A 13,824-nucleotide genomic window follows, 5' to 3' on the forward strand; every position below is an offset into this window, starting at 1 on the left:
ATAATGGATACAATAAAGCTGTTCAAATTTCAAATTCAATTTGTCATGATCTCATTGGCAGTGGCCAGGAAGTACATAGCAGTAGCTTAGAAACCCGACTCCTTTTTGGACACTGAACATTGGAACATAGAGCTGTGTTCCCCTGGAGAAAATTACCTACAGCCTAAGGAAACTATACAGTACTTTTTTGAAGGTCTGGCAGCCCTACTTGAACTACATAGGGCCACAATTGTAGTGTGGACTGCTGGGCCTCGCCGCCCTACTAATTCACCCCTCCATTGGTAGAGGGGTGGAGGGGGTCCATCTTATTCTAACCAGGAAAAGCTACGGAAAAAGGAAGGCAGACTATGCACAGGCTTCTTTGACGCGACAAACCCATAAATCCCCAAATATAAGTTTCATACCTACGATGTGAGTGTTTTAGTCATTGTAAGTATAACTAGATTGGTGTTAAGTGTTAAAATGTTGGGGAGAATGGAAGGGGATAAAAAGAAAAACAAACTCCATGATTAGATTTTATGGAATTAATAAGTACAAAATGTAAATAATGTTGATAATTATATTAACGATATATTGACAATTGTTAGTTTGAGTGGAAAATTATAAATAAAATATTAAGAAAAAGAGATTTTATATTTTTCTCTTCTTTAAAAATAGACATTATTTGGTGATGGTCAATGAAATGCCAGTTGCCTGAAGCAGACAGACTAACTTTATTTTTACTTGCTTCTTTCCTACTCCCTAATGGCCAAGATATGGAAGTCACCTGTTATAAAACAAAAATCACCAAAATTCAACAGGCCTTGGGCTATCCTAAAAATAGACTCACAATGCAAAGCTGGAACCCACATTACTGACACTCAAAATTAAAATATAAAAAAAATCAATCCATTTAAGAAGAAGGGTCATGCATTTTCACATGATCAACAGAAAAATAATTGTCAGCAGTTGGTTAGATTTTCTGAAATATTTTAATGGGAGCATTATGAAACTTACTAGTAAGATGGTTTCTGCCCCCCTGGATTGTTATGGCTTGTACTTCATTACTGGTGCTGACCAAGGGAAATACAAGTTGAATATTACTACATTTTAATTGTCAAATTTACAAAAATAGAGTTTGTGGAATTGATAGAAACATACAGCACATAAACAGGCCTCTTCGGCCCTTCTAGTCTGTGTCAAACCACTTTTTTTGCCTAGTCCCACGGACTTGTACCTCTCTGATTTACCATCAATGACTCAAAAGACTGAAGATGAACAAACTGATAGGCTTTTATTTGCAATAAAATAAAGGCACATCCCTGCTGGATGACTGCCCTGAACTTTGGGGGGGGTTGCTGAGAGACAGTCACTTTTATTCAGAAGCCTGTGGGAGGGGCCATGGGTACAGTCAACCAATGGGTGTGCCCAGAGAGATAAATATATACATATGGTGGTTTACCACATTCGCCCCTTGTATTTAAAAAGAGGGTGAAGCATTGATGATACAATTATAAATTCAGTCTTTGGGCGGCTTGGTTTTATGCTGTGACCATTGTAGTACTGGTGCAGTGAATGGATCCTGGACGGTCTGGGGTACCTGTACGTAGTCATCGGCATTGAGCTGGTGGGTGTACAGCAATGAGTCTGGTGAGTCATTTATTGGGGCTAAGGTAATGTGCATAGCTCTGGTGCATCGTGAGAGGTGAGGGATGGGAGGGGTGTGGGGTGATCAGTGGTAGTCTCCAGAGTCCCTGAGGGCGCCAGGTCCCTAACAGAGACAGTGTCTTCATGCCCATCGGGGTATACCACATAGGTGTATTTCGGTTGGTGTGGAGGAGGTGGACCCTTTTGACCAGTGAGTTGGCCTTAAGACCTCTCACGTTTCCAAAGTAGCCATGCTGTGTGGTTCCTGTCATTGATTTCCTGGGAAAGGAAAACATATGTTTATGCAGTGTGGCATTGATGGCCATACATAGAAAGGACTTAATAGAAAGGAGCACCTCAGGAAGGATCTATTGCCAGCAGAACTGGGAGCCCCCAAGACCACAGGGCTAGGAGGACAGCCTTCCATACCATAGTGTTCTCCCCTTCCACCTGCCTAGTTCCCCTGGGGGTTGTAGATGATACCTGCTCATGCCAATGCCTCTGGCAGCAGGTACTGGCATAGCTCATCACTAATAAATGAGGGACCCCAGTCGCTATGAATATAGCTGGGAAAGCCAAACAGAGTGAAGACACAGCGCCGGGCTTTGATGACTGTGGCAGCTGTCTTGTCAGAGAAGGGGATGGCAAACGGAAAAAGTGAGTACTCATCAATGACGTTGAGGAAAGACACACTGCAGTCCATTGAGGGTAGGGATCATTTGAAGTCAACACTCAGGTGTTCAAAGAGGCGTGTAGTGGCCGGTAGAAGTGTGGTTTGCACTCTGTGCAAACCTGGCAGTTTTGGTCATTTACCTGATCTCTTCAATGGAGTAAGGCAGATTGTGGGCTTCATTAAAATGGAAGAACCTAATGACTCCAGGATGGCAGAGATCATTGGGGAGAGCTTGAAAGCAGTCGATTTGCGCACTGGAACAGGCTCCACGGGATAGGGCATCTGGGTGCTCATTGAGTTTACCAGGCCAGTACAAGACATCATAATTATAGATGGAAAGTTCAATTCTCAATTTCATTATCTTAATGTTCTTGATTTTACCTCACAGCTGGTTATTGAACACGAATGCAACTGCAAGTTGGTTGGTTAGCAAGGTAAATAGTTTCCTGGCCAAGTAGTGCCTCCAGTACCATGCCACCTCGACAATGGTGCGAGCCTTTTTCTCGAAAGAGGAGTGTTGAATTTAAAGGCCTTGGAGGGTGCCGGAAAAGAAAGTGACAGGTCTGCCCGTCTGGTTGTGTGGCAGCCAGAATGAAGTCCGATGCATCAGTCTCCATCTCGAATGGGATGGATTCACCCACAGCATGCATCGTGGCTTTGGCAATGTCTGCCTCGATGTGGCTGAAGGCTGCACGGGCCTCTGGTGTTAGGGGAAAAGAGGTGGATTTAACAAAGGGCCAGGCCTTGTCCGCATAGTTGGGGACCCACTGGGCATAGCCAGAAAAGAAACCCAGGCACTTTTTCAGGGCCTTGAGGCTGTGGGAGAGGGGGAGTTCCAGGAGCAGACACATGCAGTACGCGGGTCGGAACCAATGACTCTGTTCTCAATGACACAGCTACAGATGGCAAGGCGGGTTGTACAAAATACACATTTACCCTTATTGAATGTGAGATTGAGGTTAAGGAGCTTGGCGGATCTTCAGAGAGATATTTGTTGCTTGTTGGACACACACAAACTGATTTCCTCTGATCAGTCCCTTTATTGTGTTGTCGAAGAAACTTTCCCCATCAAGGGTTTTTTTCCAAATGATAACCTCTTCTTCCAGGTCACCATAGAGTTCCTCTTGTTTCCCTTATTTCAGGAGAAACACTTTAGCCAGCCGTTTTCTCTTGAAGATTGGCATTATGGTCCTGCATGTCGTGACCGCAGATGGTGATGTTGTCAAGATACAGAAATGTGGCCTGCAGCTGGTGCTGATCTACCATGCAGTCTATTTCCCATTGAAAGACTGAGACCCCATTGGTGACGCCAAAGGGGACGCTCAGGAAGTGATAAAGGCGGCCGTCCACCTCGAACCCAATTTATAGGCGATCTTTCAGGCAGATGGGGAGCTGATGGTATGCCGATTTTAGGCTGATGGCAGAGAAAACCCGATATTGTACGATTTGGTTCACCATAATCGGATATACAGGGAAGGTATATGATGATACCGAAACAGCATAGCCAGTGTTCAAAGTTGGTAGATGTCTCGGGTGATAGAGGGTCAATTTTCAGTTTCTCTGGCTTCAGGACATGCTCCATTGTCAAGACTATTGCGAATAAAACTGATGCACCAACAATTACTCAAAAAACTGTAGATGAGCAGAAATTAGACTCTTTTATTTGCAATAGAATGAAGGCACATCCCAGCTGGTCAACTGTTCCGAACTGAGGAGAGAGGGCTGAGGGACAGTCACATTTATTCAGGATCCTATGGGAGGAGCCAATGGGTGTACCCAGTTAGATAAATAAATATATATATATTTCCCCATCCACTCCCCATCCACGTATCTGTCTTAAATGTTAAAATTGAGCCCACATTCACCACCTCAGCTGGCAGCTCAATCCACACTCTCACCACTCTGTCTGTGTGTGAAGAAGCTTCCCCTCACATTCCCCCTAAATTTTTCCCCTTTCACTTTTAACCCATCTTCTCTTGTTTGTATCTCACCTATCCTCAGTAGAAAAATCTACATTTACTCCATCTACCCCCTCATAATTTTAAATACCTCCATCAACCCCCCCCCCCCCACAATTCTTCTACACTACAGGGAATAAAGTCATAACCTGTGTTACAGGTTACATTAGACATATATATATGTATGTGTGTGTTTAAGAGATAGATTATGGTGGTTTAGTGTAGGTCATTTCACAAACAGATACTTAGACTTCACATCTTATTTAAAATACAAAATCTTTGCTGAAGATAGATATTCAGGCACCAGTAGCTTTGCAAAAGACAATGGAACGACTTTGGAAGGAACTTCAGAAGTAGGTGCAAATGAAACAAAGTCTGGGTTCAAGTGCTGATATGGATCTTTCAAGAATTAGATTTGGAGCCTTGGGAAGGGTTCAAGCAGAGAAAGAGGAAAGAAAACAGGATTCTTCTCTTAGAGAGAGAAGTCATTTCTGCAGTAGTTTTTTGAGGTTGCAACATGGCAAGCTGGCAGGCTTGTTGAAAACCCCATTTTGAAGATGGGTTGTGAATTCTGAGTTTAACCTGTTGAAAACCGTTGTAGTCCTTACAAGAGGAAACGGCTGGCTAAAGTGTTTCTCTTGAAATAAGGGAAACAAGAGGAACTCTATGGTGACCTGGAAGAAGAAGTTATCATTTGGAAAAAAACCCTTGATGGGGAAAGTTTCTTCGACAACACAATGAAGGGACTGATTAGAGGAAATCAGTTTGTGTGTGTCCAACAAGCAACAAATATCTCTCTGAAACCAACAAGAACCATTTACCTTTAAGCTCCAGAGCCTGGTGAAAAATTCATAAATGTTAAATTCTGTGCATAATATAAGAATTGCCTGATACTGGTGAAATGAGAAATGAATGATTGGACTATTAAAGCAAAGAACTTTGCTGAACATGTACACATTACATGTACATACACATGTTCTTAGAATTAGAAGGAGCTAAGTTAGGTTGTTAATAGTATTAAGTTAAAGTTGGATCCTGTTTTATGTTTAAAAGAAAATTAAAAGCAACTTTTGTTTAAGTAGCCATTTCTCTTAGTGAATTTCTGATTGCTGCTGGGTTTTGGGGTCCTCTGGGCTCATAACATCTATTTAACTGTTCCCTGTAACTCAGTTCTTAAAGTCCAGGCAACATCCTAGTAAATATTCTCTGTACTCTTTCTATCTTATTGATAGCTTTTCTGTAGTTAGGTGACCAAAACTACACACAATACTCCAAATTTGGCCTCAAATATCTTGTACTTTACCATAACATACCAATACCTATACTCAATACTTTGATTTATGACGGTCAATATGCCAAAAGTTCTCTTTACAACCTCTCCACCGGTAATGCCACTTTCAGGAAATTATGTATCTGTATTCCCAGATCCCTCTGTTCCACTACACGACTCAGTGCCCTACCATTTGCTGTGTATGTCCTTTCTTGGTTTGTCCTTCCAAAGTGCAACACCTCACACTTGTCTGCTTTAAATTCCATCAGCCATTTTTCAACCCACTTTACCAGCTGGTCCAGATCCCTCTGCAAGCTTTGTAAACATTCTTCACTGTCCACAACGCCTCCAATCTTTGTGTCATCTGCAAACTTCCTGATCCAATTTAACATTTAATCATCCAGATCCCTGATATAGATGACGAACAACAATGGTCCCAGCACACCACTAGTCACAGGCCTCCAGTCTGAGAAGCAATCATCCACCACTAAAGGTACTAATGTTTCCACTCTCAATACTCTCAGATATAGCATTTTTTTAAACAAGGTTAAGGAGTCCATTTTTAAAAACTATCAGAAAGAAATTTAACATGCAAAAATGTACATGATAAAATAATTAATGTTATTCTTTCATGCAATTGCACATTGACTAATAAAATGTACTCTGCATAAAGAAGCCTGAAAAAAAATCCTGCGTCTCAAATTTTCTTTATTAGTTTTCCCCTTCTGTCACTTGGCACTTTCTAACAGCCTTGAAAAAGTTATACAGGAGCTTTCATTACCAATGCCTTTGTTGTAAATGCACCACATATTCTAGGGTCTTCCAAGAATTTTACAAAAGCAAAGCATAAATTTTGGTCGTCATTTTTTTTCTCTATTGAACACAACTCACCTTACTTACTACCACATGCAATGCCACATAAGTAAAATGATGGATTTACAAGAAAGAAAACAGAATCATCACGTAGAATTTGTGTGGCATCAACAAAGATTCATAATTTTAAGCGCTTAAAACACTGGTGGGATAATGCACAGTGAAGGTTACTCAAGATTACAATGTGATCTCGATGAACTAGGAAACTGGGACAAGGAATTGTAGATAGAATTGATCTCTCATGAGAGATGTTGCACTTTGTTAGATTAAAGAAGGGCAAGACTCACACAGGATCCTGAGGAATGTTTTAGGAAAAAGAAATTTGGGTGTATTGTTATAGAGTTCCATGAAAGTGGCAATGTAGGTGGACAGGATAAGGAAGAAGGCTTTTAGGACACTTGTCTTCATCATTAAGTACAAGAAGAGGGTCACGGTGCTACAATTGTACAAGGTATTGTTCAGAATACACTGGGAGTATTGTAGTAAAACATGAAAGTCTGTCGATATCATGGTTGAAGTGAAAACACAATGCTGGAGAAGCTCAGCAGGTCAAACAGCATTACTTTATATGGCTAAGATAAAGATACATAACCAATGTTTCGGGCTTGAGCCCTTCATCAAGTTTAATCTTACTGACTTACTGGTCCCATATGCACACTGATTGCTTGATATTGGATACGTTAAAAGCAGCAACAGCCACATAACTTGCAACTACCGAAGCAGATATTTTTAAGACGTAACCAAATGCTAAAAACTTCTCATTGCCAGTCCTTTGATTGGAAAAATGGAATTTAGTTAACAATTTAGTTTAGAATAACGCAAATATCATGAAGGCATGATTGATTAATAATATTTTTTCATACTTTATTGACGAAAATTTTACTTACTTCACTGACGCCCTTTACAATTGAATTAGTTTGTTACATCTAGGTTAAGATTCTATTGGTTGTAATCTCCTATCAAGTGGCTACAGTGCACACCTGAAAACAGAAACTGCACAGGTACAGAACTTTGCACTTATGCCATGGGGAAAACTTCAGCTGAAGCAATAATATTTAATCCAAGTATGATGCAGGAATATCAATAGTAGTTCTGATGAGGAGCAACTGATTGGTGTGACACGTGTTAATCGTTTGTATGTTTGAATGACAGTTATTTCCCTATAATTTTCCACTGTCAACCTGGTTACTATTTGATGTTGAAACAGAAAATGCTGAAGACATGCTATAAATTAGTCATTGTTTCAGATGTAGATATTTTGCCAGAATTGCTTTCACTACCAAAATTGTCATTTGACTGTTCTTGATACAGATGTTTAGGGACATCCAAGGGTCATCAAGCATTTTCTTTTATTGTTTCAGAATGCCAGCCCTCACGCTTTGCATTTTTATTATTATTTGTTTTGATTGCTGCCTTGGGATTAACTTGCTAAAATAATTGTTCAATGATTTTGTGAAATCTTCTATATTCCAACCATACTAAAATGAATATGCCTTATTAAATTATCTTCTGCAATCTCTTGTATTCTGCAAATTCCTCAAAGGCACCATAATTTTCAATGCCATTTATTCTGCCAAATTTGACAATCCTCTTCTTTAACATTTGCCAAACTGTTTAATCTTTATTTCATCACATTTGATCAGTGAAACTGTGGAGCAAGCTTCCCCTGCCCTCTCTATGACTGAATATCAATTATATTTTTATTGGTGACAGGTCAATCTCTCCACAGCTTTTCCTAAATTCAAAACCTCCTCTCAATTCTGCATGCCCTGGGTGAACTGGAAGTTTCATCCACTAAGCACCAATCATTGTTTTAGTTGTGTGTTATAAATTCTGCTGCCTTGACACTGAACCCTATCCCTGAACGACATCATGGCTCAAACTTGGTCACAAGTTCAGAGTCACTCTTCAAATTAATTTAAATCTCCACATCCTCTGCTATCACTTGAAGTAATGGTCCTGGTACATCCACCACAAACCTCCTCAAACCACTTGCACATTCAAATAATTAATAAATGAATTGTTCTAATAACATAGCTTTACCACCTCTTCTGAATAGAAGTGACTTTGGGAGGAACAGGAAACACAAATCTGCTGATAATCAGGATGCTATGACTGTTGCAAAGTTTTTTTAAAAACTGCTCGAATCCAGTTCAGTAAATTAGTTTTCAAATTAGTGATTTCTCAAAACCATTGTAACAAGGGCCAGGTCATTATAATCAGGAACTTTTATTTGCATAGTCGATACAGTCATCTTTATCAATTGGGCACTGCTAATGTAGCCAATTAGTAGCAAATATTATGGCTGTCAGAATTGTTGAAATGTTAGGTGTTATGCCAATTATTGCGTTAAGTCTTTCAAATAGAACACAAGTCCCAATGATTGAAATGGCAAAACAACGAAGAGTTTGTCACTTCCAACAACTGGGACTTGTCCTACTTCCCAAAGTAAATGACTAGTGGAAATTTCTTCATGACAGTTAATTTGTGCAAGTTACACAGATTTTCAACCTATCAGTTAATGGAAAAAGATGAAAAGCATTTTCATGTAAAATAGCTTGACCTAATTCAGTACAGTGCACACTTCAGAACAGAATACCCAAGATATATTTTTGCTTCCAAACTTATCACTTATCCCCTGATACTTTGATGGATTTTTTTGTATCACACATACTCAAAAATGTATTAACTACAACCAAATACTGCAAGCCGCATTAAAACATACACATACCATTCTATCCTCTAATGGAAAAATGTTGTACTGACAGAAAAATATGTGCCTCAATAATGCATTATAATAAAACAGATTGAATAATGCAAAATCATTAATGGGTAAGAAGATCAATGTGTACACTATTTATCATCCTCTGAAAACTCTACTCCTCTGCCGGAAGCTTTTGCAGAGGAATGAATAAAAATTTCCATGACTGTGGCTCCTGGGCTCATTCACAAACATAGTATATTCAGAGAATTATTTGGATAAAACTTGAGAAAACTTTACATCTTATTGCTTTCATGTAGCAGACTCGCCAAGGCAAATAGCGCCTTTGGAAGACTACACAAGAGTCTGGAAAAACAACCAACTGAAAAACCTCAGATAAGCGTATAGAGAGCCGTTGTCATACCCACACTCCTGTTTGGCTCCGAATCATGGGTCCTCTACCGGCATCACCTACGGCTCCTAGAACGCTTCCACCAGCGTTGACGCCGCTCCATCCTCAACATTCATTGCAGCGACTTCATCCCTAACATCGAAGTACTCGAGATGGCAGAGGCCGACAGCATCGAGTCCACGCTGCTGAAGATCCAGTTGCGCTGGGTGGGTCACATCTCCAGAATGGAGGACCATCGCCTTCCCAAGATCGTGTTATATGGCGAGCTCTCCACTGGCCACCGAGACAGAGGTGCACCAAAGAAGAGGTACAAGGACTGCCTAAAGAAATCTCTTGGTGCCTGCCCCATTGACCACCGCCAGTGGGCTGATATCGCCTCAAACCGTGCATCTTGGCGCCTCACAGTTCGGCGGGCAGAAACCTCCTTTGAAGAAGACCGCAGAGCCCACCTCACTGACAAAAGACAAAGGAGGAAAAACCCAACACCCAACCCCAACCAACCAATTTTCCCCTGCAACCGCTGCAACCGTGTCTGCCTGTCCCGCATCGGACTTGTCAGCCACAATCGAGCCTGCAGCTGACGTGGACATTTACCCCCTCCATAAATCTTCGTCCGCGAAGCCAAGCCAAAGAAAGAAGTAAAATTACTACACTATAAAAATAAAAAAACAACTGACCATTTAATTTTACCAACTTCAATAAAACTTTTAATCCAGCATGTTTGACAGTAGAATTTTTTTTGGAAAATTGGATGTTATTTTATTAATTTTTTGAAATCACACAGAAGCTTATTTTCCAGAAAATCCATTAATGAGGATCCATTTGTTGAAATGCACAAAAAAGAACCCAATGAGTTTCCATTGTACACGAGAGCATGAAATCAAGTGATCAGGCAGTTAGTTTCAAGTTAATGCAGGAAACAGTACCAGATGAATTTAGAGACTGTGGTAACCCTTTGAACCATTCTTTGAGAGAAGTGGAAACATTATCTCTGAGGCAGGGGCCAAATTATTTGGAGTTCTGAACAATATCATTCTAAAAATCCACCATTTGAATGTAGTTTCTATTTGAAAAATGATGGATGAAACGTTGTTTGGGTGGGAAACCTTCTCAACAGAACTGCTCCAGAAAGCATCACTGACCAAAATCATTTCAGTGCATTGCGGTGAGGATCTTCCTTGGAAGAACACAAATGTACACAACTACCAGCTCTGCAATCATGCACCCCTTTACCAGGTTTTCTAAAAGCTGCATTAATAGTAATTTCTCAATTGCAAGAATTCAGATTGCTTTGGGAGTCCTTTGGTTGAACAGTGCAGCCAAGATGTAGGTCATCATCCTGCCAAGAAAGTGAAGCATATTCTTCCAGATAGAGGCAGCAGATTTTCTTGCCCAACATGCAGTTGTATTACTCTCATCTCTCTGGCAACAAGACACCACCACGAGCTCCAACATCCTGCTTTGGTTGCCAGGCACGCCAATAAATTGAATGTCTCACCAATAACCTTCTTCTTACAATTGCACACGTGCTTCAAAACTTTGGAAACCCTTGTTTGGCTTCTCTGTTACTATTTCCCATCACCTCCCGACTCCTCTATGAGATTGAAGATCCAAGGCAGATGGCCATGAATTAGTGTACAGTTTAACTAGGCTGAGCATTGAACAATGGATCCAAAGCGAATAGTGTCTGCACCCTATCAGGATGAGAATACAATCCTAAAAGAGTTGACAAACAATGAAAATATAACAAGCAAAATTTTAAAAACAATTAAATAAAAAGCTTGGTCTCATCAAATGTGATTTAGTTTCAATAAATCAATGTTCTTGTGTAAGAAAATGTATTTAAATCTGTCAGTAATTATCCAATAAAAGACTGAGCTGTTATGAAGCAAATTGTACAGTTAATTAAATATCCAAATAGTAATAATCGATGATAAAAGCCACTTATTTCTGAAATAATTTTTCCAAGTGGTTTAAGAAATGAGAGTCAACAACTGAAATCTCTCACAACAGAGAATCTGTAGTCAGCATCTTCTCCCTTAATGGTGCTGTCTCAGTTGGAAATGGAAAATCTCCTTGAGAGAAAGGCATACATTATAAAGCACCTGAATTGAAAACTGAAGCATCTAAAACAAAAGTGTCTACATACAGGTAACAGTATCTCACCATTAATTTCCATTTACACATCAAAAAGGAGGAAAATTCTGAGGATTATTAACAACCAATTACTTGTCTCTGAAATATCTCAACGTGATGAACAAATTCCTTTACTTCAAACAGTTCAAAGCATAACTGAAGGAAACATTTGATTCCGTAAGTTTGTAGGTGTTACAGTTGGTCGACAGTAGGGGCCCCTTGAAGTCTACACTGAGACGCTCAAAGGGGCGAGTGGCTTTGATGACGTGGGTGTTCTCCGGACGGAAGAAGTGGGACTTGCACTCAGCACACTCCAGGCAGACTCGGGTCATGGAGCAAATCTCCTCGACCGTGTAGGGCAGGTTGCGAGCTTTGACAAAGTGCGCGAACCTAGTGACCCCTGAATGACAGAGCTCCTCGTGGAGTTTCTGCAGCCTGTCCAGTTGTAATTTGGCGCAAGTCCCCCTGGAGAGCGCATCTGGTGGGTCGTTGAGTTTACCTGGCCGATACAGTATGTCATAATTAAAGGTGGAGAGCTCAATTCTCCACCTGGCGATTTTGTCATTCTTGATCTTACCGCTGGGTATTGCTAAACATGAAGGAGACCGTGCGTTAGTCGGTCAGCAGCGTAAAGCTCCTGCCAGTGAGGTAGTGTCTCCAACGCCGTACTGCTTCGACTATGGCCTGGGCCTTCTTCTCGACAGAGAAGTGTCGGATCTCAGGACCCTAGAGGGTTCTGGAGAAGAAGGCTACTGGCATGGTTCAAAGTGGCTGCCAGTGCAAAGTCAGACGCATCGCTTTCGACTTGGAACGGAATGGACTCATCGATGGCGTGCAGCGTTGCAGCAGCGATATCCGATTTGATGCGGTTGAATGCCGCTCTGGCTTCGGTTGACAGGGGAAAGGAAGTGGTCTTGATGAGTGGCCGTGCCTTGTCGGCATAGTGTGGAATGAAGAATAGAAATCTGATGTTTTAACTGAAATCTGAAATACAAGGCTGGTTGATGGGCAATTGCTGTTGGTTTCCTAATTCTTCCAATGCAATGTATTGGATCCATTTGATGTGACTACAGTTGGGCTTTCAGCTGACTACCTGTGCATTTATGAAACAATACTTTCTTTGTACATCATTATTTACAATTGTTACAAGATGTAATGTTGACTTCTCTCTTTTTCCCTCCAACACCTACTGTAGTACACTATAAAATGAGATTAGTCAGAAGCATTTTGATGCAGAATCTTGGGGTGCAATACCATAACACTTGTGAGCTAATGAGAAGTGGTGCTGCCTTGCTTCAAGACTTCACCACGTTATTGAAAAATAGTGTACTTGTTCATCACTTTGCAACTCCGAGCATCAAATCCAGTAGTTTAATAAGTGTTCTTGTTTTACCTCTTTTAAGTTATTGTTCGGTTGGAATTGGGATATATTGTGGACAAAATCCTTTTCACCCACTATTGAGTCCCTTCTGGGTGGGGGGGGGAAGGGGGGGCCAAGTCCATGAGGGGACCCATGCGGTCAGGGTCCTGCAAGACTACCCCGTTCTCCACCACGCAACCTAGAATTGCGAGCAGAGTGGTCCGGAACACTTGTCGAAATCGTAGGTCAAGTGCAGCCGAGTTGCGTCTGAAAAAAATTTCTCAAGGTTGGAATGATGATCCTCCCTGTCATGGTCACAGATGGTGACATTGTCCAGATACGGGAAAGTAGCAGTCAGCCCGTTCTGGTCCACCATTCGGTCCATTTCCTGCTGGAAGACCGCGATGCCATTTGTGACCCCAAAGGGTACCCTGAGGAATTGATACAGCCGCCCATTCGCTTCAAAAGCTGTGAAAGGTCGGTCTTCTTGGCGGATCAGGAGCTGATGATAGGCCGAACGTAAGTCAATGGTGGAAAATACACGGTATTGGGCGATCTGATTCACCACATCCGTGATCCGTGGAAGGGGGTACGCATCCAGGAGCATGAAGCAGTTGATTCTGGCTGTAGTCAACCACCATCCGCGGCTTCTCCCCATTTTTAACAACCACTACCTGGGCCCTCCATGGACTCGAGCTTGGTATAGTGTCCATGCACTTTAATCAGTTCCACTGGTTTTGTGAGGGGTTGGGGAAGTCCTGGTCGAGGATTATTGATGCAGAGACTTGTTATGTTGACAGTGGAGTCCTGCGTGA

At 41.3% G+C, this 13,824-nt stretch overlaps 1 protein-coding gene across 17 annotated transcripts in view; it reads right to left on the bottom strand.

The window, feature by feature from the left end:
- Positions 1-13,824, bottom strand: part of LOC138760542 (serine/threonine-protein kinase MARK1-like) — a 302,067-nt gene that overhangs the window by 154,254 nt on the left and 133,989 nt on the right. Inside the window, exon 8 of one of the 17 annotated variants that reach the window (XM_069931251.1) lies at positions 997-1,052. The exons of the other annotated variants lie outside the window; for them this stretch is intronic. Coding sequence (XP_069787352.1) covers positions 1,044-1,052 — 9 coding nt within the window. The 3' untranslated portion in view covers positions 997-1,043. The remainder of the gene's footprint in view (positions 1-996; positions 1,053-13,824) is intronic. 17 annotated transcript variants of the gene reach the window in all.

The sequence above is a fragment of the Narcine bancroftii genome, chromosome 4 (assembly GCF_036971445.1).
Source record: "Narcine bancroftii isolate sNarBan1 chromosome 4, sNarBan1.hap1, whole genome shotgun sequence".
Lineage (NCBI taxonomy): Eukaryota > Metazoa > Chordata > Chondrichthyes > Torpediniformes > Narcinidae > Narcine > Narcine bancroftii.